Genomic DNA, 25758 nt, shown 5'->3' on the forward strand with positions numbered 1-25758 from the left:
AGAAGAAAAGCAGAACTGATAAACTATGGATTAAAATAAATATAAAATTATTGCCTTGGGGTATTAAATGGAACTGTTTTTCTAGTCTACAGGGTTAAAATAAAATGTTCATTTTCTACCAAAAGAATTAAAAGGTATGATTTAATTATCTTTGCATAATATTAATTATGGTGGTAGTTACCTTCTATATCAATATTCTGGTCAGGAATCTCCAATTCAATAATATTCATGTTTGATTCTTTCCAAGAACCACTGAACATACTAGAAAAGTAGCCAGACTTAAAAACAAAACAAAACAAAAAAAATTGTTATCCAGCATTTGATCTTCCAAATTATTTTCCCATTGTACCTCCAAGCAACTATTCTATCAAAACTGATTCATTATTTCAAGGGAAAAAAATGACCATCTATGTCTAAGAAATCAAAGACATTATTGTATCAAAAAAGTACATCAAAACCTACTTTTGGGGCCAGCGCTGTGGTGTAGCAGGTTAGGCTGCTTGCCTGCAGCGCTGGCATCCCATATGGGCACCGGTTCGAGACCCAGCTGCTCCACTTCCGATCCAGCTCTCTGTTATGGCCTAGGAAAGCAGTGGAAGATGGGCCAAGTCCTTGGGCCCCTGCACCTGCGCAGGAGACCTGGAAGAAGCCCCTGGCTCCTGGCTTCTGGACTGGCACACTCCGGCCGTTGCAGCCAACTGGGGAGTGAACCAGCAGATGGAAGACACCTCTCTCCCTCCCTCCCTCTCTCTCCCTCTCTCTCTCTCTCTCTCTCTGCCTCTCCTTCTCTCTCTGTGTAACTCTTTCAAATAAATAAATAAATCTTTTAAAAACTACTTTGTTTAGTAGTATTTTAACAAAAATTAAACCAAATTCTTATATTACTATCTGAATTGAATTTATATTACTGTTTGAACCTGGTTAGCTTTTTACTTAGTCATAACAATTTCTGAGTTTATTATACCTGTTTTCCTTCTCAATGAGGTTCTAAAATCAATTAGAAGCTGTCATATACTTAAGTGTCTCTCACAAACATGCCAGATGAAGACACAATATGTAATGAGGAGAGAAGAGGAAACTAAAAGTCCTCAAACTGCTGGATGTTTAATGTATTTCAGTGGCTACACAAGGGTCCAGATCAGTCCAAAGTCAGCACTAACAGGATGATCCCCAAAGGCACTGGGGAAAATCTAATGTTTAGTTTTAATCAAATTAAAAAATTCCAGATCAAACTTGAAGTCTTGAAAAGGTGCTAGAATGGATGAAGTCACTATTTACCTTTCAGACAGTACCCCTCAGAATTAGAATTTGTACTTTGGAATGATCGAATATTAACTAATTTATTTTAAATTTTACTAATTATACTGGTTCCAAGACCCACTATAGACACTAAAAACCATGAATGCTCATAGTATTACATATAATCTACATATTATATTACATATAATCTATAGTATACTTTTAATCACTGCTAAGTTACTAATAATACCTAATGCAACATCTATGCTATACTGTATTGTTGCTCTACTGTATTGTCTATGGAATAATAACAAAAATAGTGTATACACATTCAGCACAGACACAGATTTCTATTCTTTGAATATTTCTATTCTCTGAATATTTTTGATCCACAGTTGGTTGAATCCACACATTCGAAACTTGCAGATACAGAGGGCCAACTGTAGGAAGAAGGCACTGTGAATATAGCAGACATTACTTTTGTCCTCAAGGGGCTTATATTTGAGCATGTGGCTTGAACATCAGTCCAGTTTTCATGAGTGGCAATGTTTTAACAGAAACATTCTTCACCCTCAAACTCAAAAACTGCTTTCAGAGACTAGAAAGATATGAATCATATCTTCAAGCTAAGATCAGTATTTTAATATATGAGTTACATAATTCAAGTCAAATAAACTTACAAAAATAAGAACATGACTAAAATGTAGGAGAAAAAACTGCTGATCTAATGCTTTTAATGAAAAATGCTATATTATACCATCTTAGTAGCATAATTACTCTTTTTTTTGATTTGACAGAATTACAGACAGTGAGAGAGCGAGCCAGCGTTACGCCGATCCAAAGCCAGGAGCCAGGTGCTTCTCCCTGGTCCCCCATGCAGGTGCAGGGCCCAAGACCTTGGGCCATCCTCCATTGCCTTCCCGGGCCACAGCACAGAGCTGGACTGGAAGAGGAGCAGCTGGGACTAGAACCAGCGCCCATATGGGATGCCGGCACCACAGGTGGAGAATTAACCAAGTGAACCACGGCACCAGCCCCCATAATTACTCTCAAATGGTAAAGCAGAGAGGAAAGACAATCTCCACAAGGATAAGAACTGCTCCTTGTGTTATCCCAGTGCCTAAAACAATGCCTTTCATATATATTTGATTAATATATATACATATATATACACACAAACAAAAAGCTGAGCCATTACAGCAACATTTCTTCTGCTTTGAAAGCTCTGAACCTTTAAAATGGGGTGGCAGATAGTAATATTTTCAGCACAGAGACTAAATATCTATTTGGCTAAGTGACAGTCTACATATTTGTCTTCAGTGTAACTGGATTTTCTAGGAGAGAAGGAAGAGTGTCAAGAACTTTCCATTCACATTCAGCCTAAGCTGCAAAGCCAACATTTCAAATTAATTTATCCAGCTTAAATAATCATATACATAGTAATTTACCATTCTCAACTTTAATGTTAATCATTTTTTCCTTTTTCCACTTTATCATCAGAAAGTATCAAAATAAGCACCTTTTTGAAGTAATGACAAGCAGGCAATGCTCAGCTCATATGAAATGAAATTTCAAAATCTGTTTTCTAAGCAAAACTAAATTTTCACTAACACTGTTCATGTTTTTAATAAAACAGACTTTTTTTTTATCAGATGAAGAACTTAACAGCTATTCTCCATGTAAAATATTACTGTAACACATAGAAACAAGAAACAGGAAAGAATATGAATTCAAAGAGGTTGCATTTTTGTAATTGACTACCATGGTTATTTACTTATTTTCCCCAGAAACCTTTTATTTAAGGAATACAAACTTCACACATTTCATAATTACAACTTTAGGAATGTGGTGGTTCTTCCCACCAGCTCTCCCAGCCCTCTCCCTCCTCCCTTATTCCCATTCTTATTTTTTACTAAGATCTATTTTCAATTAACTTTATACACATATGATTAACTCTATGTTAAATAAAGAGTTCAATAAATAGTATGGAAAAAAAAAAACCTGTTTCCTCAATAGTTGAGACAAGAGCTGTTCAAAGTCATTACTTCTCAAAGTGTCAATTTCACTTCAATAGATTACCTTTTAGAAGTGCTCTGTTAGTTATTACAGGTCAGGAAGAATATATACCATGGATATCTAAACAGAAAAATAAAATACTTACTTGACATAAATATATTTTGTGTAAGCTCCACTCTTCTCCTAGAGCACAAATCTTAATGTCACTATTTTCACCATTCAAAAATAACGTTTGGTAAATATATTTGGATGTACTCTTTAATTTTTTCCTGTTAAAAGAAATGTAAAAGTTACATATATAATGGAATGTTTTACCGATTTTGGATATTTCAAAATACACTTTGTTCAATTCCTGTTGAAGAGTCAACTTATCTATTGTGGACATTATAAACTGAAATTTGCTTGTATCTGAAAGCCTACTCAGAAGGACAATGCTTTCTGGGGCACTCAATTCCCAGGAGTGGACAGATGGGGGCAGGATGGGAGGGAGATCTTTCACTAGACACTTTTTGTTAAAGGTTTATTTACTTATTATTTGAAAGGCAGAGCTAGAGAGAGGCAGAGGCAGAGAGAGGTCTTTCATCCACTTGTTCACTCCCCAGTTGGCCACAAAGGCTAGAGCTGGGCTGATCCAAAGCCAGAAGCCTGCTCTGGGTCTCTCACACGGGTGCAGGGACCCAAGTACTTAGGTCATATTCTACTGTTTTCCCAGGACATAGCAGGGAGCTGGAAGGGAAGTGGAAGAGTTGGGACTTGGGATTCGAACTGGCACCCATATGGGATGCCAGCGCTGCAGGCAGTAGCTTTACTGGCTACTCCAGAGCGCCAACACCTCACTAGACACTTTTTAGCAACTTTTTATTTTTGAATTTAATTGCATTTCAACAGATTAAGAAGTCAGATGGTTTTTGCTTATTTAGAAACCAGTCCTATGGAGGCTCTCAGTATAATTGAACTAATTTGCTAGAAAATGGAGGCCACAAGTAAAAATTTCATCCACCCAAGTAATTTTAAAATAATTTACATTTAATCTTATTTTAGTACCAAGGTAAGTAAGATGAGTTTTTAACCAATCAACCCTACCCCACCCACTCTCACTGGATAAATGGCTTGCATTTTTAGACCAAAGGTTTCAAAACTATGCTCAAGGAGAGGCACCTTAGAGACCACCAGGGAGTGCTGGGCCATTAACTCTGAACATCTCACCTAACTTCAGCCAGAGCAATACCACCTATTATATATAAAAATAGACTGCATTTCTGTGTAAGATTTATTTTTTTTTACATTGAAAGACAGAGTGGGGGGGCACATCGGCCTCTTAACTGGTGTCAACCTCTTGGCTAAATGCCTGCTCCCACAAAATTTAACTTAAAGTAGAAATGATTAAAGAAAAAAAGCTGGAAAAATCACTGCTCAAGATGATCCTATAAATGAAGAAACTATTCTGGTTGAGGTCGATTTATATCTCAAATTCCTAACCAATTGTGACAGTTTTCCTAGTAGTTAAAACTTTTAAATCTCCTTTTAAAAATGAAGTGACTGCTTCAGATGGTATCCTGAACCAGTGTCTGGTCTCCCAACAAACATTAAAGAAAGCACATGCTGAGGCAGGCATGAGGCCCACGGTTAACATGTTGGTTAAAAGCCTCCCTCCCACATCAGTGCTTGAGTTCAATTCCCGGTCCCTGTTGGCACTGTGGCGTACAAGGTTAAATCTCTGCCTGCAGTGCTGCCATCTCATATAGGTGCCGGTTTCAGTCTTCGCTGCTTCACTTCTGATCCAGCTCCATGCTAATGTGTCCAGGGAAAGCAGTGGAAGATGGCCCAAGTCTTTGTGCCCCTGTACCCATGTGGGAGACCTGGATAAAGATCTTAGCTCCTGGCTTTGGCCTGGCCCAGCCCCAGCCGTTGTAGCCATTTGGGGAGTAAACCAGTGGATGGAACATTCTCATTCTCTCTCTTCTCTCTCTGTATAACTCTGACTTTCAAATTAAGAAAAAAAACCTTTTCTTCTAAATTTTGTTATACAAGTTCCATATATAAATAAATAAATCTTAAAAAAATAATAATTCCTGGCTGGTGCCACAGCTCACTAGGCTAATCCTCTGCCTATGGTGCTGGCACCCCGGGTTCTAGTCCCGGTTGGGGCACCGGATTCTGTCCCGGTTGCCCCTCTTCCAGGCCAGCTCTCTGCTGTGGCCAGGGAGTGCAGTGGAGGATGGCCCAAGTGCTTGGGCCCTGCACCCCATGGGAGACCAGGAGAAGCACCTGGCTCCTGCCTTCGGATCAGTGCAGTGTGCCGGCTGTAGTGCGCCGGCCGCGGCAGCCATTGGAGGGTGAACCAACGGCAAAGGAAGACCTTTCTCTCTGTCTCTCTCACTGTCCACTCTGCCTGTCAAAAAAAAAACAAAACAAAACAAAACAAACAAACAAACAAAAAAAACACACCACCACCACTACCACCAACAAAAAAGCAGTGAAAGCTACAACCCAAAATACATTATGAAGAGTCAAATGCAGGTTAAGCCCATCTCAACCCTGGAGGGGAAGGAAGGCTGTGTCTGAGGGAAATAAAAGGCAGAAGTGAAAAGCAGGGCAGAAAATGAGGAAACTTGTTCCGCTAAAGGCTTCCCTCACTCTCTGTGAAGACAGAACAGACAGCCAGGCAAAAAGATGCCAAGGCTTTTCAGATAGAAATGGGACTTATCAGAAAGAAATGAGGCTTTAGTGTAGGAACTGGTGCCCCAGAAAAAGCAATCCCCACTCTGGCATTTGAAGAACATATAGCCTGTTAGGTCCCAACCCATTCACCCTAAATCATGGTTCCTAAACTGTGTGCAGATACCTGGGGGCCGGTGCTGTGGCATAATGGGTAAAACCTGCCACCTACAGTGACAGCATACCACATGGGTGCCGGTTCAAGACCCAGCTGCTCCACTTCCAATCCTGCTCTCCGCTACGGCCTGGGAAAGCAGTGGAAGATGGCCTAAGTCCTTGGGCCCCTGCATCCGCTTTGGGAGACCCGGAAGAAGCTCCTGGCTCCAGATCAGATCAACAGCTCTGGCTGTTGCAGCCAATTGGGGAGTGAACCAGCGGATGGAAGACCTCTCTCTCTGCCTCTCCTTCTCTCCCTGTGTAACTCTGACTTTCAAATAAATAAATCTTAAAAAAAAAAAAAAAAGGAAGCACGTGGACCAGCAGCACAAACTCAGGCAGGTGAAATAATTTCACATTGGAAGGAAACAGTCATATCTTTCAAATCCCATGCAATTTACTACTATTAAGCTGTTTTGGACCCAACCACGAAGTACATCTTTTGGCAGGAATGTCATGAAAAAAATTACTAAGCCACTAAGGGTACTATGAACCAAGAAAGACTAAGAATCTCTGCTCTAAAACAAAGCATGCCCCACCCATATCCAATTTAATTATTAGTCTTACTACTCAAAGAGGCTCATTGGAATTACAACTATTGACTCAATTAAAACACATTCAATCCCACCTCCAGCTTCCTGCTAATGCAGACCCTGGGAGGCAGCTGTGATGGCTCCAGTGGTTGAGTCTCTGACACCTGCGAGGGAATCCTGAATTGAGTTCCTGGCTCCTGGCTTCAGTCTGGCCCTGTTCCAACCACTGTAAGCATTTGGGGAGTGAACCTTGAACAGAAGATTTCTGTCTCTCTAATAATTAGTAATTAAACAAAAAACAACCTACCACACATAAACACAGAAATATTCACTCTTAACTGTACGCGGACAACCAAGAATTGTCAACTAAAGGAAAATTAGAAGCATAAAGTAGGAGGGGATGAGGGGAGAATAGAGGAGAGAGAGGGAGAGAAATTGGCCCCAGAGGAAAGCATAATTCAAGGAAAAAGAACTTAAAAAAAAAAAAAAAAAAAAAAAAAAAAAAAAAAAAAAAAAAAAACAGAAAAACACTTCTGATTACAGAGTATACATTAGTATACCCAGAGATGTGAAATTATTACATTTATAAAAGAACTGGAGTTATAATAAAGGATTACTCAGAACAAAAAATAGCTCTTAGAGACTAAAAACATGGTTACAAAAAAAAAAAAAAAAAAAGGGATGATGAAAACATTAAGGAAATTTCCCAGACACAGAACAAAAGACCTAGAAAGGAAATAAACTAAGTTAAGTGTAATCCAGGAAATCCAAAATCCAGTCAAGAAGGATCCTGGAAACAGAAAACAAAGGTAACAAAAGAAATATGGAAGAAAATTTCCCAAAATGAAAGTAGTACATGAGTTTCTAGATTGTAAGATCTACCAAACACCAAGGCCATTAAAAAACCCACACTTTGGCCGGCGCCGCGGCTCACTAGGCTAATCCTCCGCCTAGCGGCGCCGGCACACCGGGTTCTAGTCCCGGTCGGGGCGCCGGATTCTGTCCCGGTTGCCCCTCTTCCAGGCCAGCCCTCTGCTGTGGCCAGGGAGTGCAGTGGAGGATGTCCCAGGTGCTTGGGCCCTGCACCCCATGGGAGACCAGGAAAAGCACCTGGCTCCTGGCTCCTGCCATCGGATCAGCGCGTTGCGCCGGCCGCAGCGCGCCGGCCGCGGCGGCCATTGGAGGGTGAACCAACAGCAAAGGAAGACCTTTCTCTCTCTCTCACTGTCCACTCTGCCTGTCCAAAAAAAAAAAAAAAAAAAAACCCACACTTAAACAAATGCCAACTAAATTCCAAATCACCAAGAAACAGTTACAGAGAGGAAAGGGGGGAAAAAAGGCCACCTAAAAAGAAAAGAAAATTAGATCAGGATCAAATTTTTCATCAAAGCTGCAGGCCAGAAGATGACATAATATCATAAAAGATGTTATTTTACATTAGAAAGTTATTTTACATTAGATTACCATACCCCTCAAAGGATGAGTTGAGTGAAACTAAATTTACATTTAGGTATGCACAAACTACCTGCTTTCATACACTTTCTTGGAAAAATACTTGAGCATGTAGTTCCCTAAGATGAGTAAGAAAGAAAAAGATACAGGGCCAGGTGTTAGGCTTACAAGATGTTCTTGTCTTATATCTGGGGTTGACAGCACCAGCTCCTGACTCTAGCTTCCTGCAGCTAATGCAGACAATGACTTGAGCAATGAAGATTCAAGTAAAGAGTTCCTGCCACCCACACGGGAGACCTAGATTAGGTTCCTGCTCTTGGCTTCAGCCTTAACCAAGGCCTGTTGTAAGCATCTGGGGAGCAGGCCAGTGGATGGGATTTGTGTGCGTATGTGTTCCCACCTCTCAAATAAATAAAAATTTTAAAGAAAAACAAAAGATACGGGCTATAGAAAATCCTAGAGATGGGATAAAATCAAGTCCCAGAATAAAAGCAGGAAGATTCAGACTGCAGCAGGAGGAAGGTCTAGGCGCTTCAGATTGGCACAGCTCTGGCCATTGTGGCCAATTGGGGAGTGAACCAATGGATGGAAGACATCTGTGTGTGTGTGTGTGTGTGTGTGTGTGTGTGTGTAACTGCCTCTCCTTCTCTCTGTAACTCTGCCTTTCAAATAAATAAATATTTAAAAAAAAAAAAGATACAAATGAGCTGGCGCCGCGGCTCACTAGGCTAATCCTCCGCCTAGCGGCGCTGGCACAACAGGTTCTAGTCCTGGTCGGGGCGCCGGATTCTGTCCCGGTTGCCCCTCTTCCAGGCCAGCTCTCTGCTGTGGCCAGGGAGTGCAGTGGAGGATGGCCCAGGTGCTTGGGCCCTGCACCCCATGGGAGACCAGGAAAAGCACCTGGCTCCTGGCTCCTGCCATCGGATCAGCGCGGTGAGCGCCGGCCGCGGCGGCCATTGGAGGGTGAACCAACGGCAAAGGAAGACCTTTCTCTTTGTCTCTCTCACTGTCCACTCTGCCTGTCAAAAAATAAATAAATAAATAAAAATAAAAAAAAGATACAAATGAAAAGAGGGCCCAATTTAAGCACCTGATGGACTGTAAGAAAAAGATTACATTTCACTATGAGATTAAAACTCTTCCCTTCAAAAAAGCATGATTTTTTTTTTTTTTTTGGACAGGCAGAGTGGACAGTGAGAGACAGAGAGAAAGGTCTTCCTTTGCCGTTGGTTCACCCTCCAATGGCCGCCACGGCCGGCGCTCACCGCGCTGATCCGATGGCAGGAACCAGGTACTTATCCTGGTCTCCATGGGGTGCAGGGCCCAAGGACTTGGGCCATCCTCCACTGCACTCCCTGGCCACAGCAGAGAGCTGGCCTGGAAGAGGGGCAACCGGGACAGAATCCGGCGCCCTGACCCGGACTAGAACCCGGTGTGCAGGCACCACAAGGCGGAGGATTAGCCTACTGAGCCGCGGCGCCGGCCAAGCATGATTTATATTGGGACCAGCATTGTGGCATAGCAGGCAAAGCTGTTGCCTCCAGGGCTGGCATCCTCTATGGACGCCGGTTTGAATGCCAGCTACTCCACTTCTGATCCAGCTCTCTATTGTGGCCTGGGAATTCAGTACAGGATGGCCCAAGTCCTTGGGCCCCTGCACCTGCATGGGAGACCCAGAGGAAGCTCCTGGTTTCAGATTGGCACAGCTCTGGCCGTTGTGGCCAATTGGGGAGTGAACCATCGGATGGAAGACCTCTCTCTCTCTCTGCCTCTCCTCCTTCTGTGTAACTCTGACTTTCAAATAAATAAATAAATAAATCTTTAAAATAAAAGTGGTAGTGGCTATATTTGCAGTGATAAAGTAGAATGGAAATTTTGTAATGGTAAAGGGGTCAATTCATCAAGAAAATATAATACTTACTTGAGTGCTCACAAGCCAAGTACTATGCATTGTATTCACTCTCCTATTTGTCAAACTTTATAAAGCAGGTATGAGTATTTCTATTTTACTTACAAAGAAAATAAGACTATTAACTGGGGCTGGCGCTGTGGTGTAGTGGGGTAAAGCCGCTGCCTCCAGCACTGATTCTAGCCCCGCCTGCTCTACTTTTGATCCAGCTCTCTGCTATGGTCTGGGAAAGCAGTAGATGATGGCCCAAGTCCTTGGGCCCTGCACCAGCATGGGAGACCAGGAGGAAGCACCTGGCTCCCGGCTTCGGATCGGCGCAGCTCTGGCCGTTGCGGCCATTTGGAGAGTGAACCAATGCAAGGAAGACCTTTCTCTCTCTCTCACTGTCTGTAAACTCTACCTGTCAAATAAATTAAAAAAAAAAAAAATACACTGACGGGGGCTGACTCTGTGGTGCAGTGGGTTAAAACCGCAGCCTGCAGCGGCATCCCATATGGGCACTCCATGCTCCACTTCTATACAGCTTCCTGCTAATGTGCCTGGGAAAGCAGCTCAAGTCCTTGGGCCCTTGCAACCATGTGGGAGACCAGGAAGCTCCTGGCTTCAGATTGGCTCAACTCCAGCCACTGTGGCTATCTGGGGAGTGAACCAGAGGATGGAACTCAAACTTAAGAGTTCCAACTGCTCCACCTCTGATCCAGTTCCCTGCTTAGCGTGCCTGGAAAAGCAGTAGAAGATGACCCCAAGTGCCTCTGCCACCAATGTAGGAGACCCAGATGGAGTTCTGGGAGCCTAGTTTCAGCCTGGACCAGCCCCCAGTGTTGAGTCCATTTGTGGAGTGAACCAGCAGACAGAAGGTCTCTCATTCTGTCTCTCCCTAACTCTGCCTTTCAAATAAATAAGTAAATAAAAACACTACACTGATTCTTCAAGGAGGTTAGTGAACAGTATTCACAAAATGTAAACTGTATGAAAGGCTTCATAAATCAAACTAGTCTAAGATTTTTACATAATGTGTAAATCTGTAGTAATTTTTAAACTAATATGCAACACCTGTGGTAATTTTTTTTGAATGAATTTTTTTTTTAAAAATTTGATTTATCTAAAGCAAGCATTTGGTGCAGCAGGTAAGATGCTGCTTTGGATGCCCAGGTGTCATGTAGGAGTGCTTGGGTTCAAGTTCTAGCTCCAGTTCCAGCTCTAGCTCTTGATTTTAGATTCCTGCTAATGCACAGATTGGTAGACATTAGGCAATGGCTGAAGAATTGGCCCAGTCCTGCTACTGTGGGCATTTAGGAGTGAAACAGAGAACAGACCATCTCTCTCTGCATTTCAAATAAAATAAAAATTTTAAACAACTACATCTAAGTAATCTAATGACTTTAAAAAATTTTTTTAAAAGATTTATTTATTTATCTGTAAGGCAGAGTTACAGAGAAGCAGAGGCAGAGAGACAAAGAGAGAGAGAAAGAGCCTTTCATTCAATGGTTTACTCCCCAGGTGGCTACAACAGCTGGAGCTGTGCCAATCCGAAGCCAGGAGCTTCTTCTAAGTTTCCTGTGCAGGTGCAGAGGCCCAATGTCTTGGGCCATCTTCTACTGCTTTCCCAGGCCATAACAAAGAGCTGGATGTGAAGTGGAGCAGTTGAGAGTTGAACCTGCGCCCATATGGGAAGCCGGCACAGCAGGCAGTGGCTTTACCTGCTCACCACAGCGCCGGTCCCACTAATAACCTTTTATTTATTTATTTATTTATTTTTTGACAGGCAGAGTGGACAGTGAGAGAGAGAGAAAGGTCTTCCTTTGCCGTTGGTTCACCCTCCAATGGCTGCCGCGGCCGGCGCGCCACGCTGATCCGATGGCACTAGCCAGGTACTTATCCTGGTCTCCCATGGGGTGCAGGGCCCAAGGACTTGGGCCATCCTCCACTGCACTCCCTGGCCACAGCAGAGAGCCACTAATAACCTTTTTTTTTTTTTTTTTTTTTTTTTTTTTTGACAGGCAGAGTGGACAGTGAGAGAGAGAGACAGAGAGAAAGGTCTTCCTTTGCCGTTGGTTCACCCTCCAATGGCCGCCGCGGCCGGCGCTCACCGCGCTGATCCGATGGCAGGAGCCAGGAGCCAGGTGCTTTTCCTGGTCTCCCATGGGGTGCAGGGCCCAAGCACCTGGGCCATCCTCCACTGCACTCCCTGGCCACAGCAGAGAGCTGGCCTGGAAGAGGGGCAACCGGGACAGAATCCGGTGCCCCAACCGGGACTAGAACCCGGTGTGCCGGCGCCGCTAGGCGGAGGATTAGCCTAGTGAGCCGCGCGCCGGCCTACTAATAACCTTTTAAAAACAGAAACAAGCGGTGGCCTTTGGTATAGCAGAACCCACATCCCATACTGGAGGGCCTGGTTCGAATTCTGGCTCCTCTTCTTCTAATCCAGCTTCCTGCTAATGCGCAATTGGGAGGCAGCAGGTGATGGATGGTCCAAGGGTTGGGTCACTGCCACTCAGGTGGGAAATCTAGACTGAGATCTAGGCTTTTAGCTCCAATCCAGTGTTGTGGGCATTTGAGGAGTGAACCAGCAGATGGAAGATCCCTGTGTCTGCCTGCCTTTCAAACAAACAAGTGAAAATAGAAAAGAGCAGCCAGATTGTTTATGAGACAATGCAACCTCTATCCACCACGTCGCAGTTCACAAGTACAAGTAAATGTTTTGCTTTTCAACTCTTGCAAAAAAAAAAAAAAAAAAAAAAAAAGTTAAGTAAGTTACAGTGCAGCTTCACACAACTTCAATAACTGGAGGCTCTGAAAAGTTTGCTCCTAGGGAGGAACAAACGTAAACCACTGCGAACCCTCACAGTGAAGGCGAACACCTGCGGACAATCATCGCCCCCACCCGCGTGCGCCACGGCAGGAGTGCGAAATACACCTCTCTGCACTATTTAAGGCAACCGGATGCAAAACAACTGGGTCTGCGGCTACTCACTGGGGGCAGAGGTGACGAGACAGGGCCGGCCAGCCGCCCGACTCTGCGGTTACAGCGACGCAGGCCTCGCTTGGTGTTTCTGTTTCATCTTGGGGCTACCCCAGCACCCCGGCAGCGTCTATGGCTTACCAATGCAGAGCCCGGGGCACCTCCCAGGGCGCCCCCGGACCCGACCGGCCTCTGGGCAGCGGCCACCTTTACCATGTCAAGGGCACATCTGCTCTGCCCAGGCCCAACAGGTGCGGGTGCGGGTGCGGGTGCCGGCGCGCCGTCCCCGACTCACCTCCGAGGGGTGTTGAGGAGCCGCTGCTGCTCGTCCCCTTCCTCCTCATCCTCGTCTGTCTCGGAGTCGGGGTGATAGTAGAAGGCCCCGCTGCTCTGCTTGCGCTTACGGCTGACCGGGTAGTAGAAGAAGCCGTGACCGGACGCGTCGCCTCCAGTTTCAGGCCTTCGGGCCGAGCCCCCGGCCCCGGGCCCCGGCTCCTGCTGGGCTCGGGCTCGCCCCGGGTGGCGCAGAACTCGGCTGCTCAGCGAGCCCATGGGACACGGCTCCCCGGGACTTCAGGGAGCGCACCTCAGGGATCCCAAAGGAGAGGGTCTCCCGCCATGGCCCGGCCGCCGCCGGCCTCCCCGCAGCTCAGGTGCCTACACTGCCACCTTCTCACGCGCAGCCCCAACCGTTGCAGCGGACGCTACCACCTCCATCCCCGCCCCGCCCGCCGCGTCCTGCCGCGCGGCGCGCCAGGACCGCAGGGCCTCGCCCCCTTGCCTTCTCAACAAAGCGCGGGCCGGGCGGCGCCTGCGCACGGCGAGCCTCCGGAAGGGGCGGGGACAAGCGGGCGTGTGGGCGGAGCGTATGCGGATGGGCGGCTCCTGTACTGCGGCCGGCCGGTGACTAACCGCAGGGTTGGGGCAAATATCGTTTTTAGGGGTAGGTCACACAACCCTTTGTACTGCTAAGACTTGGGGTGGCAGGTCGTTCATTCACAAGGGTTCCTTGAGCTCCGAGGCTTCTTTGAGTCCTGCCGGGAGACGAGCTAGAAGCCGATGCGGCTGGGGCTCGGGGCCCCTAGGGGGCTTGGAGCTGAGGCCTTGCAGGGTTGGGCGTGGCTTCCTGTGGGAGGAGAACCAGGAATGAGGAGCTGCGTGGGACGCCACCGGTGCTTGAACGTCAACCCTCGCCTACTGAGAACAGCAAAGAGACTCGCTGGGTTACAGCGCACAGTCCCACACTCAGTACCTTTTCCTCCCAGCGCCAGGCCTGTAGCTGAATAAGGAGCTGGATCAGCTTAAAGTGCCCTCAGGAGGCCCTAGCATAATTTACAGGTGTAGACCTGGTTTGCAGCCCTGTTTGAGGCAGCTTTCACTCCCTGACTCCCTTCTACTTTTTGAGTACAATATAATGAAGAATTCCAAATAGAGTGACGAACACGTGTGGACCCACCACTGGTTTAAAAATCTTATCTTGCTTTGATTCATTAACCCCTCCCCACCAGATTTACTGTAGTGTAACTGGTGATTCATACTTTTAAAGTAGAATATAGATAGGCAGGAGCCCCCTCTGTACCAGCCCTCCATCTCATTCTGTCTCCGCAGAGGTGATCCCCATCCTGTCAATAGTATATTATTGTTGCACATGTCCTTACATGCAAACCCAAAAACGTATTTTGCTTTGCATATTCAAACATATAAAATAGAAACAGAATCTATCATATTGCCTCTTTCTCATCTCTCAAAATTATATTTTGGACAGAAAGCTCTAGTTAATTTTCAGTTATTTCAATAACTGATATATCCAGTCATTATATGACCCATATTTTATCAGTTCCCTTACCGAGGGAGTTGTTTCTACTTTAATGTTCTTACAAAGAAGAAATGGACTTCATCTGCAAAAAAAAAAAAAAAAAAATTCACCAAACAGATCCCCAGAAGTGGGTTTGCTGAAAAGTTTTCAATTTAATTAGCTATGCCAAATTCCTCTCTGGGTTGACTGCATAGTGTGACAATTTACACTCGCATTGGCAGTATATGGAGTTTGGGGCCTCAGTGGACTAGTGTCTGATTCATGCCTGAGAAATCTGAACTGAGAAAAGCTAGCTGAGGCAGCTTGGGGGCGGAGGTGGGAAGCAGGGAATGACAGCTCCACGGGGATCAGCTTGCATGGGCAGAATTTATAAACACAAAGGATGTGCAGGTATTTCCCATGGAGTAGGTAGGGGGCATGAAGAGATAGCCAGCATGAGATCATACTAGATTCTGTCAAAAGATTTGGGTAAAAGGGGCAAACAGACCAGCACAGAGAACCTGAAGACGTCACTGACTTGATTCCTAGTTTCTGAGAAAGCAGAACTGCATTTACCTTGCCAACAGAACCACAGGTAAGTGGTTCTCCAGTTCCCTGGTGATGGGGTTGACAAAGGAACCAGGAAAATGCCCACAACAATCAACTTTGTCTTTAAAAAAATTTTATTCATTTATTTGAAAGGCAGAATTAACAGAAAGAGAGGGAGAGAAATCTTCCATCCACTGTTTCACTCCCCAAATGGTGGCAACAGCTGGAGCTGGACTGGTCCAAAGCCAGGAGCCAGGAGCTTCTTCGGGGTCTCCCACGTGGGTGCAGGTGCCTGTGCAGTTGGGCTATCTTCCAAGGCTTGTTAGCTTTCCCAGGCACATTAGCAGAGAGCTGGATCAGAAGTGGAGCAGCCGGGATTTGAACCAGCACCCACAGGGGATACAGGCGCCACAGGTGGTGGCTTTACCTGCAACACCACAGTGCTGGCCCCAACAATCAACTTTAAATGTCTAAGAAGGCTCCAGAGGGCTGATCCTGTATCACCACAGCAATAGCACTCAAGCAGGACAGTCCTGCTCCTCTTGCCTCCCTGCTGCTTCAGCCCCTGCAAGGTAGGTTGAGGGGAGAGTGGCAGATGGAGGAAGCCTAGGTGGAGAAAGAAAAGCCCATCATCTCCCCTTCCCCCAGAGCCAGCTTCCTACTGGCAAGAAGCAAGAACTCTAAGTTTGAATTTTCACTTGATATATCAATTATTGAAATGACATTTGTTAAATAAGTCACACATTGGAATGATCAGAAAAGTCATGGCCCTATACTCTACCTGGATTTATATCTAAAGACAGGAGAACTAGGCCACTGAATAAATGTGGGAGAGAAAAACAAAGTTCCTTATATCTCAGGGTCACATTTGTTCAATAAAACCAACATTCCTCTAGGGTGGCTTTATCCTGCTTTCTAAAAAGCTTCTGGCCAATACATTTATTTGTTAAGTTTGGCTAATATAATTTAAAAGTAAAACTTCTACCAAAAAATTCATAATGCTTCCAAAGACAAAGCTGATTTGTAGGTTTCATGGTGTTCTGTATAGATATTGAAGTAGCAGTATCATTTCCTGCTTTTAACTGGAACAACCAAGTATTCACATAAGTAGATTTCACCAATAGCTCCAGCATTTATAATAGACAAGTAACACTAAACTGAAAAGTAAATCCTTATTATTTCACCCACCAAAATACAATAGATATCATAGTCGGAACAAAGAAGGCAAGTATTCTTATTATCATAAGAATAGAAATGTTCTTTATACATGGATAATATTTAATTTAAATGTTCTACTTGGAATAGAGAGCACTGCTTATTTCCAGAGAGCCTGGCTCATTTCCAGGGAGTAAGTTAACACATTGTTTTATATCATTGAGAAGTGTTTGGCATATGTGAACTTTAGTATTATAGCATTAGACAAACAGAAGACTAAATAAGTCATTTTTTCCTATGCTGTAATTCCCAATAGAAACGGAACAACACAAGTCTTTCAAAAATAGGTCCTTTCAGGGCCCAGGATGAAAAATCCCAGAAGTGAAAAAGCCAATCAGAGAAAGAGTACACTTCATTTTAAAGTCAGCATTTTTTATTAAAATTATTTTCCATGTTGTAAATGAAATCCAAATACACCATCAAAATAATTCTAGAGTGGAAAGGCATAATGCAAATGTAAATTACTACAAATCAACAAAATCAAAAAAGATTTTTAAAATTGTTTTTAGCTCAAAAAGTTTTCTTTATATCAAAGTAACTTCACAGCTTTTCACCATTACCAGAATACCTAACTTGAAGCTTTAATTTTTTCCATTCACTTCCAAGCTGAATTAAGACATTAACTGTCATATTGTGGAATGTACAGCATTTATGTCTGATAACCAGATGTATATAATCTGTATACCACACTGACAATTTAGCTTGTTCAGGTAAATTGATTTTCGTGTACTTCAACCAGTGATCACAACATGGCATATGATGAGAGAAATCTTAGTAAAGATCAACTAACACTACAAATAAAACCTTTAAAAAAGTTTGACAGATGCTTTCAATCTATGATTATGTAAAAAAGAAAACTAGACAGCTATTCTTATAACTAATGCTTACAATTTCAAATGAATAAATTACTAGCCACTCAAAAAATAGGATTAGGGAAGAAAGTGATTTTAGAACAGTCTTCCATTTTGAAAGTTTTTCACCAGAAAGAAAACATGAAATAACGTATTCAATTTCTCAAACACAAATGAGGAAATAATCTGTTAAAAACATGGAGCATATTTTTATTTCTAATTTTAAATTTCCACATAGGTTTCAAAGCTTTGAAATGCAAGTACCACTTTAAAACATCATTATGACTAATTACAGATGAATAATAATACAGACAGGCTATATCCTAGGAGACAACCGTAGGCGTTTTAATTGGAAATGAGCATTCTGAGATCATGCTAATAGCAGTGTAGAAAAATGAAGTTAAAAAAAAAATGCAGAGTGTTGAGACACTTCTCTCCTTCTGGGATTTATTCTAATCATCTCCTCCACAGAGAACGAGCAGCACCTTCCTGTAGTCCCCTGATGTGTCACCCTGGGGCGAGGGAAGCAAAGTTACAGTTAGACCAGTGCCTTCTTAAGTGGAATCTGGCACAGTTAACAGCTAAGTTAACTTTTTTTTAAAATTTTTTAATTTATTTGAAAGGCAGAGTTACAGAGAGGCAGAGGCAGAGAGAGAAAGAAAGAGGTCTTCCATCCACTGGTTCACTCCCTAGATGGCCCAATAGCCAGAGCTATGCCAATCCAAAGCCAGGAGCCAAGAGCTTCCTCTGGGTCTCCCATGTATGTGCAGGGGCCCAAGCACCTGGGGCCATCTTGTACTGCTTTCCCAGGCCATCGCAGAGAGCTGGATCAGAAGTGCAGCGGAGAACCATATGGGATGCTGGCATTGCAAGCAACCGGTCCTTAACTCTTTCAAGCCCTTCTAACCCATGTGAGAGACCTGGGTAGAATTCCGGTTCCTGGCTTCCACCTGGCCCAGTTCCAGTTGTTGTGCCATTTGGGGAGTAAGCCAGTGATAGAAAGATCTCTTTCTTTCTCTTTTATTCTGCCTTTCAAATAAATAATCTTAAAAACAAACAAACAAAACAAAGATAAGTTTGGGGGCTGGCATTGTAGTGCAGCAGGTTAAGCTGCCAACTGTAATGCTGGCATCCCATATCCCATATAAATGTCTGTTCAAGTCCAGGTTGCTCTACTTCTGATCCAGCTCCTTGCTAATGCTCCTGGGAAAGTAGCAGAAGATGGCCTCCATGTGGGAGACCTGGATAAAGCTCCTGGCTCCTGGCTTCAGCCTGGCTCAGCTCTGGCTGTGAGGCCATTTAGGGAATGAACCAGTGGATAGAAGCTCTCTCCGTCTTTCTGTGTCTCTCCCTCTCTCATATGGGATGCCATTGTTGCAGGCAGCGGCTTAATCTGCTTTGCTACAATGCCAGCCTCTTCATAAGCTCTTTGAAGACTTCTTGTTTGCATGATTTCAATTTCCTTTCATCAAAATAAGCTCATCTTTTAATTCCATTTTCCACATATTACATAATATTATTCTATAACATTTTATTTATGTAAGTATAAGTAATATAAAATAATGCAAGAGGCAGGTACACTGGGTTAAGCCAACACTTGGAACATCCATATCTCATATTGGAGTGTTTGGGATTGGCCGGTGCCATGGCTCAATAGGCTAATCCTCCACCTACGGCACGGGCACACGGGTTCTAGTCCCGGTCGGGGCGCCGGATTCTGTCCGGGTTGCTCCTCTTCCAGTCCAGCTCTCTGCTATGGCCTGGGAGTGCAGTCGAGGATGGCCCAAGTACTTGGGCCCTGCACCCGCATGGAAGACCAGGATAAGCACCTGGCTCCTGCCATCGGATCAGCGCAGTGCGCCGGCCGCAGCGTGCCGGCCACAGCGGCCATTGGAGGGTGAACCAACAGTAAAGGAAGACCTTTCTCTCTGTCTCTTTCTCTCTCTCACTGTCCACTCTGCCTGTCAAAAAAAAAAAAAAAAAAAAAAAAAAAAGAAGAAGCAATATGGAGTGTTTGGGATCAAGTCCCATCTCTGCCTCCAATCTAGCTTCCTGCTAATGTGCACACCGGGAGGCAGCAGATGATGGTTCAAGTACCTGAGTTCTTGCCAGCCACACAGGAGACCCAGGTAGACTTCCTGGTTCCTGGCTTCAGCACAACTTTGGCTGTTATAGGCATTTGGAAAGTGAACTGAGGATAGAAGTTCTCTTTCTCTGTCTCTGTCTTTCCCTATCATTCTGCATTTCAGATAAATAAATCTTTAAAAGAATAAATTAACTAATGTAAATAATATAAATAATGGTATAATAAAAGTATAATACATAGGGTCCTTTTTCAGATTTCATTAAAATTTTTATTCAGAATCTCTTCACAGACCTTTATTGTAATAAAATATATAAAATGTCATTTTAAGTGTATAATTCAGCAGTATTAATTACATTCACAATGCTGAGCAACCATAATCATTGTCTATTTCCAAAACCCTCTTGTCAACCCCAACAGAAACTCTGCACCTGCTAAGCAGTAATTCCCTATTCCTCCCTGACTTCTCCCAGCCCCTGATAGCCCCTCATATACTCCGTCTTTATGAATTTAACTATGCTACCTATTTCATGTAAGTAGAATCATAAAATGTTTAACCTGTTATGTCTGGTTTATTTCACTTGGCATATTTTCAAAGTCCATCCATGTGTAGGAAATGTCCTTCTTCTTCATGTATGCATAGACCAGATTTTATCTATCCATTCATCTATTGAATACTTAGGCTGTTTCTACCTTTTGCCTAATGTGATTAGTGTATTCACTGGTGTACAAGTATCTGTTTGAATCTCTGTTTTTATTTCAGTTGAATATATACCTGGAAGTGAAATTGCCTAGTCTTATGGTAATTGTATTATCATATAATATTATAACAACTACTTTTGAAGAAATGCCAAAGTGTTTGTCCACTGTTTTACATCCCACCAGACTTGCATGAAGGTCCCAGTTACTCTACATCATCACTAACATTTGCTATTACTGGGGGGTAAGAAGGAAAAGGGTGTTTTTGTTTTTTCTTTTTAAATTATAACCATTCTAGTAGGTGTGAAATGGTATCTCATTCTGGTTTTGATTTGCATTTCCCTAGTGGTATGACTCTTTTTTCATGTGCTTATTGAACATTCGTGTGTCTTCTTTGGAGAAATCTCTATTTGGGGCCAGCATTGTGGCACAGCAAGTAAAGCTGATGACTGATGCTGCCATCCCACTTGGGCACTGGTTGGAATCCTGGCTGCTCCACTTCCGATCTAGCTCCCTGCTAATTGCCTGGGAAATAAGCAGCATATGGCCCATGTTCTTTGGTCCCCGTGCCCACCTGGGAGACCTGGAAGAAGTTCCTGGTTCCTGGCTTCGGCTTGGCCCAGCCCTGACCATTGCAGCCATTTGGGGAGTGAACCAGTGGATAATGACCTCTCTCTATCTCTCTTTCTCACTCTCTTCCTCTCTGTCTATAACTCTGCCTTGGATTGTCTTTTTGTTATTGAATTGTAGGCATTCTTTACATATTCTGGGTTGTAAAACCCTTATCAAGTACAGTTTATAACAATTTACCGTTCCTCCCGAAGTCCAGACAGTGAGTTTTCACTAAGCCCTTCCCAGTGCTGGTTATGATCTCTGTAAACGTTGTTAAGGTATTAGGTGAAAAACCATTATTTGTTTTTATTTGGAAGCCACTGAATATTAGTTAGCTTACCTAATATTTTCTCTTTATTGAGGATTATTTATTAGAAAGAGAGAGGGAGAGAGAGAGGGAGAAGAGAGAGACCTTCCTTCCATCTGCTGGTTCACATCCCAAATGGCTGCAACAGCCAGGGCGGGGCCAGGCCAAAGTCAGGAGCCTGGACCGCCAACTGGGAGAGCTGATCACAGTGACCAGTGACTGAATCAATCACGCCCATGCCACTCCCTAAAACCCAAACGGTCAGGATCCAGTGAGCTTCTGGATAGCATGTGGAGGTTCCTGGTAGGGTGGGGAACCCAGGAAGGACGCAGAAGCTCTGTGCGCTCCTCACCCACCACACCCTATGCCTCTCATCCTCTGTATCCTTGTAATACCCTTTATAATAAACCAGTAAATGTGTTCCCCTGAGTCCCATGAGCTGCTCCTGAAAATGAATCGAACCTAAGGAAGGGCTGTGGGAATTCCGATTTACAGCCAGTCAGAAACACAGGTGACACAACCTGCGTGGGAAGCGGGGACACTTCTGTGGGTCTGGCCCTCAGCCTACGAGATCTGATGCCATCTCCAGGCAGACAGCGTCAGAACTGAATTGGAGTACAGGGTGCCCAGCTGGCTTCTGCTGCTTGCTTGGTATATGTGGAAAATCCCACCTACACCTGGGGTCAGAAATGTGTGGTTGGGTGAAAATATGGGAGAAAGTAAGTTTGTTCCTATAGCCTCAGACATGTCTCCAAGCCACGAGTCGGATTCAGAATATTTAATTAATAGCTTCTAGGTAACTTGTTCTCAGCTTCATGTTCCTAAGACTCTTCTGGCTTCCTCCAGAAGCAGAATCCCAGTAATCAAGGGTTCTGAGGGATGTGAATCATTTCTCGTCACTCCCAGACCATCTTAGTTCTGCTGGATGTCTGGTGCCAGGTAATAACAGTGACCCAGGGCAAGGAAAATGCTTTCCCACCTTGCCAGCACTCAGCGGGCCCGGCACCGCATGCTGGCTTCAGGTGCTTATCTTTTGTTGTAATTTTGCAGACAAGGAAATTGTGCACTTGCAAGTATTCATTAAAACGCGACCTGTCTCTGTCTGGGTTCAGCATGAAGTCACTGTTGTCTTTTTTTTTTTTTTTTTTTTTTTTTTTTTTTTTTTTTTTTGACAGGCAGAGTGGACAGTGAGAGAGAGAGACAGAGAGAGAAAGGTCTTCCTTTGCCGTTGGTTCACCCTCCAATGGCCGCCGCTGCAGCCGGCGCACCGCGCTGATCCTGGCAGGAGCCAGGAGCCAGGTGCTTTTCCTGGTCTCCCATGGGGTGCAGGGCCCAAGCACCTGGGCCATCCTCCACTGCACTCCCTGGCCATAGCAGAGAGCTGGCCTGGAAGAGGGGCAACCGGGACAGAATCCGGCGCCCCAACCGGGACTAGAACCCGGTGTGCCGGCGCCGCAAGGTGGAGGATTAGCCTATTGAGCCACGGCGCCGGCTCCACTGTTGTCTTTATAAAGCAAGTATCTCCAACTTCCCATGTGGAGTTATAGTTTGCGTGTTCTCCAGAGGCTCAAATGTTGGAAGCTAGGTCCAAAGGGCAGGAAGAAGTAGAGGCACCTCTAAGAGGCGGAGTCTGGTGGGAGGTGACTGGGTAACTGGGGCAGAGGGCGGGGCTGACTTCTGAAGGGGTTCAAGTAGTTCTTGTGGAGCTTGTGCTGCCCTGTCTCACCATGTGGCTTCTCCCTCTTGCCCGCTGTGATGCCACCTTCCATGATGCGACAGTCGGTGCCCCACCAAAGGGCTGCTGCCCAGCGGTTTGGACTTTCAGCCTCCAAAACTGAGCTTAATCAACTTCTTTTCTGTACAGAGTACCCAGGCCCAGGTATTTTGCGATAGCGGGGAAAATAGACTAACCCACTTGGCAAAGGTTTGTAAGTCTATGTGACAGGAGAGAGACTAGGAATATCTGAAGGAGGCACTCTTTTGAAAGGCAATGACAGCTGCTAGGAAGGGGACAGGAAGTGCTAAATGCCATGGGCTGAGCCCTGTCCTTTCAGTGGTGCTCTGCCCCGGGTCAGGGCGAGGCTGCTGTGACCTACCTTGATGAAAGAGTACAGAGACTTCCCATAGAGCTTCCTGAAATTTGCCCGGATGTCCATCATGTCAATCTCTGCCCGTGAAACCATCACACGGATGAGGGTGTCGTCATCTGTGCCCAAGCCCTAGGGCAGAAAACAAGATCCCCACACAGGGGAGCCCATTGGTTTCACACTGTGCTTCTCTTCCACCTCTTGGGGCTGGGGAATGTCTGGCCCGAGGGCCGTCCAAGACCCACAGAATCAATGGGTCTGGCCCTGCCAAGGCAAACGCAGGCAGGACATCTGTAGCAGGCTGATTTTTAAGTGGATCATTTTGTATGGCCCACAAATGATGCTATACAGATCCAAATGGCCCTTAGCAGGAAAAAGGTTGCCCACCCCTGGCAGGACAGGACGAGACACCACTCCACAGACGTCCTTTTGGGGCACACAGACTATTCTACATGCTTACCAACACCGCATGTTCTGACCACAGGATACCACTCTGCCTTTCTGGGGACAAACCCTGTGCCGTGCAGCCTGCCTGCCTCATCCGTAACAGCCTTGCCCCCTGGGATGTCGTCCTGCCCTCCCCATACCATGGCAAAGCTTTTGGTGCAAAACTTGCTTGTAGGTCCTGCTCCAATATATCAGCTTTTTAATATATTCTTTTCAAACCCCTCACCATAAAGGAACCCCCAAAATACTGGGAAAAACATACCCTTTCCTCCCTGTTCCTATAATGTGTAGATCCTCAGCTACTGTATTACTGTCGCTCCCCGTCTTCGTAGAGGAGCGACACTGGACCCTGCCTAGGCTTCATATCCGAGTCACGGCACCATTATGTCGCTCCCCCTCTTCATGGAGGAACGACACAGGATTCTGTGTTGTTCTTTCGTCTGCTCGGCCCTCCCCGGGTTTGCTGCTGGTTCTTCCCGGGTTGGCTACCGACCCTTCCACCTCCGTGGAAGGGCGGTTCCCCCTGCCACTTTCCCCACTTCCACGGGGGAGCAGCACACCCCCGGCCGGCTCTCTCGGGGGCTGCACAGGTGTTCCTTCAGATAGATGTTCCCAGTGCATGTTGTCTCTCTCCTTTATAGTTCTCTTCCGCCAATCCCAACTCTGCTGCCCACACGCCGAGTACGCTGCTCTCCTCCAATCAGGAGCAGGTCCTGCTGTTTATTGGTTGAACTGGAGGCAGCTGTGTAGAAGCTGTTTCCTCCTCTCCCAGTGCCATATTGTGGGAGAGCAGATGCATAGAATAAGTCTTAATTCCAGTAACTTAGTCTAGTCCGAGTTGCTCCCAGTTGCTCCCCACAATTACCATCTCACTTTTTTTTTTTTTTTTAATATTTATTTATTTGAAAGAGAGAGGTCTCCCATCCACTGATTCATTCCCCAAATGGCTGCAACACCAGAGCTGAGCTATTTCAAAGTCAGGAGCCAGGATCTTCTTCTGGGTCTCCCATGCAGGTGCAGGGCCCAAGGACTTGGGCCATCCTCCTCTGCTTTCCCAGGCCATAGCAGAGAGCTGGATTGGAAGTAGAGCAGCTGGGATGGAAACCAGCACCCATATGGATTGGTGGTGTTGCAGGCCAGTGCTTTAACCCACTGCACCACAATGCCAGCCCCTCTCATGTATTTTTATTGGTATTTTGTGCTAGTTGCCATCCTGGCAGGTTAGATGTTCTTTGAGAGCAAGAGTACATGGTTATCTTTCCTGCATCTCTCATGGTTTCAGCAAAGGTCCTTGGAAAGAGTGCAAGACATGGGTAGGAGCATTGGCTCCGGAGCTAGACTGTCAGTGTGTACATCCTTGTGTCATTACTTCCACACCAAGGACCTTGAGAAACCTGCAAATCTTCCCCATGCCTCAGTTTCCTCATCTGTAAAGTAGGAGCTCATAATTGTACCTGCCCCACAGAACTGCTGCGTGGAAATAATTAATCTATACAAATAAAGCATTAAAAACAGAGACCCAGGGGCTGGTGTTGTGGTGTAGCAGGTAAAGCTGCAGCCTGTGTTGCTGACATCCCATAAGGGCACCAGTTGGTGTCCTGGCTGCTCCATTTCCAATCTAGCTCCCTGCTAATGGCTCAGGAAAAGTAGTAGAAGACAGCCCAAACATGGGCCCCTGCCACCCACTTGGGAGACTGAGATGAAGCTCCTGGCTCTTGGCTTTGGCCTAGCCCAGCCCCTGGGCCGCTGTAGCCATCTGAGGAGTGAACAAGTGGGTGCAAATATCTCTCTCTCTCTCTCTCACTGTAACTCTGACTTTCAAATAAATCAATAAATCTTAAAAAAAAAAAAAAGTGATCCACACACCCCAAGTACTCAATAAATACACCTTGTATTATTTGCAAGGCACTCATTGAAGTAATTGGTGAATTGAATTGGATCATTCAGGTGGAAATTTGGGTGGGGGATATAAGTAAGCCTAGGAAAATGGACACAAGATATGTCAAAGTCATTCACATGCCAAAAATGAAGCCATTTACCTTCATAGACTTATAAAGTCTTTCAGCAAAATATGCAGGCTTGTTCCTCATGCACTTCACTACCGAGAGAAAAAGAAATGAAAAGATTA

General features: G+C 45.0%; 2 protein-coding genes across 5 annotated transcripts in view; both read right to left on the reverse strand.

Annotated features, from left to right (window-relative positions):
* Positions 1–13537, reverse strand: part of GMCL1 (germ cell-less 1, spermatogenesis associated) — a 54188-nt gene extending 40651 nt beyond the window's left edge. For 2 of the 3 annotated variants that reach the window (XM_002709653.6, XM_089326336.1), the window contains exons 1-3: positions 13281–13537; positions 3401–3524; positions 182–278 (exon numbers count right to left, since the gene is read on the reverse strand). In XM_002709653.6, coding sequence (XP_002709699.1) covers positions 182–278; positions 3401–3524; positions 13281–13537 — 478 coding nt within the window. The remainder of the gene's footprint in view (positions 1–181; positions 279–3400; positions 3525–13280) is intronic. The other variant, XM_089326337.1, reaches the window with a different exon arrangement.
* A 3362-nt stretch (positions 13538–16899) lies between these two features.
* ANXA4 (annexin A4) overlaps positions 16900–25758 on the reverse strand; it is a 105300-nt gene continuing 96441 nt past the window's right edge. For both annotated transcript variants that reach the window (XM_051842825.3, XM_070069010.2), the window contains 3 exons: positions 25670–25728; positions 23193–23315; positions 16900–17907 (listed from right to left, as the gene is read on the reverse strand). In XM_051842825.3, the coding sequence (XP_051698785.2) occupies positions 17848–17907; positions 23193–23315; positions 25670–25728 (242 nt within the window). In that variant the 3' untranslated portion in view covers positions 16900–17847. The remainder of the gene's footprint in view (positions 17908–23192; positions 23316–25669; positions 25729–25758) is intronic.

Source organism: Oryctolagus cuniculus, chromosome 2 (assembly GCF_051225735.1).
Source record: "Oryctolagus cuniculus isolate XC-2025 breed Fujian yellow rabbit chromosome 2, ASM5122573v1, whole genome shotgun sequence".
Classification (NCBI taxonomy): Eukaryota; Metazoa; Chordata; class Mammalia; order Lagomorpha; family Leporidae; genus Oryctolagus; species Oryctolagus cuniculus.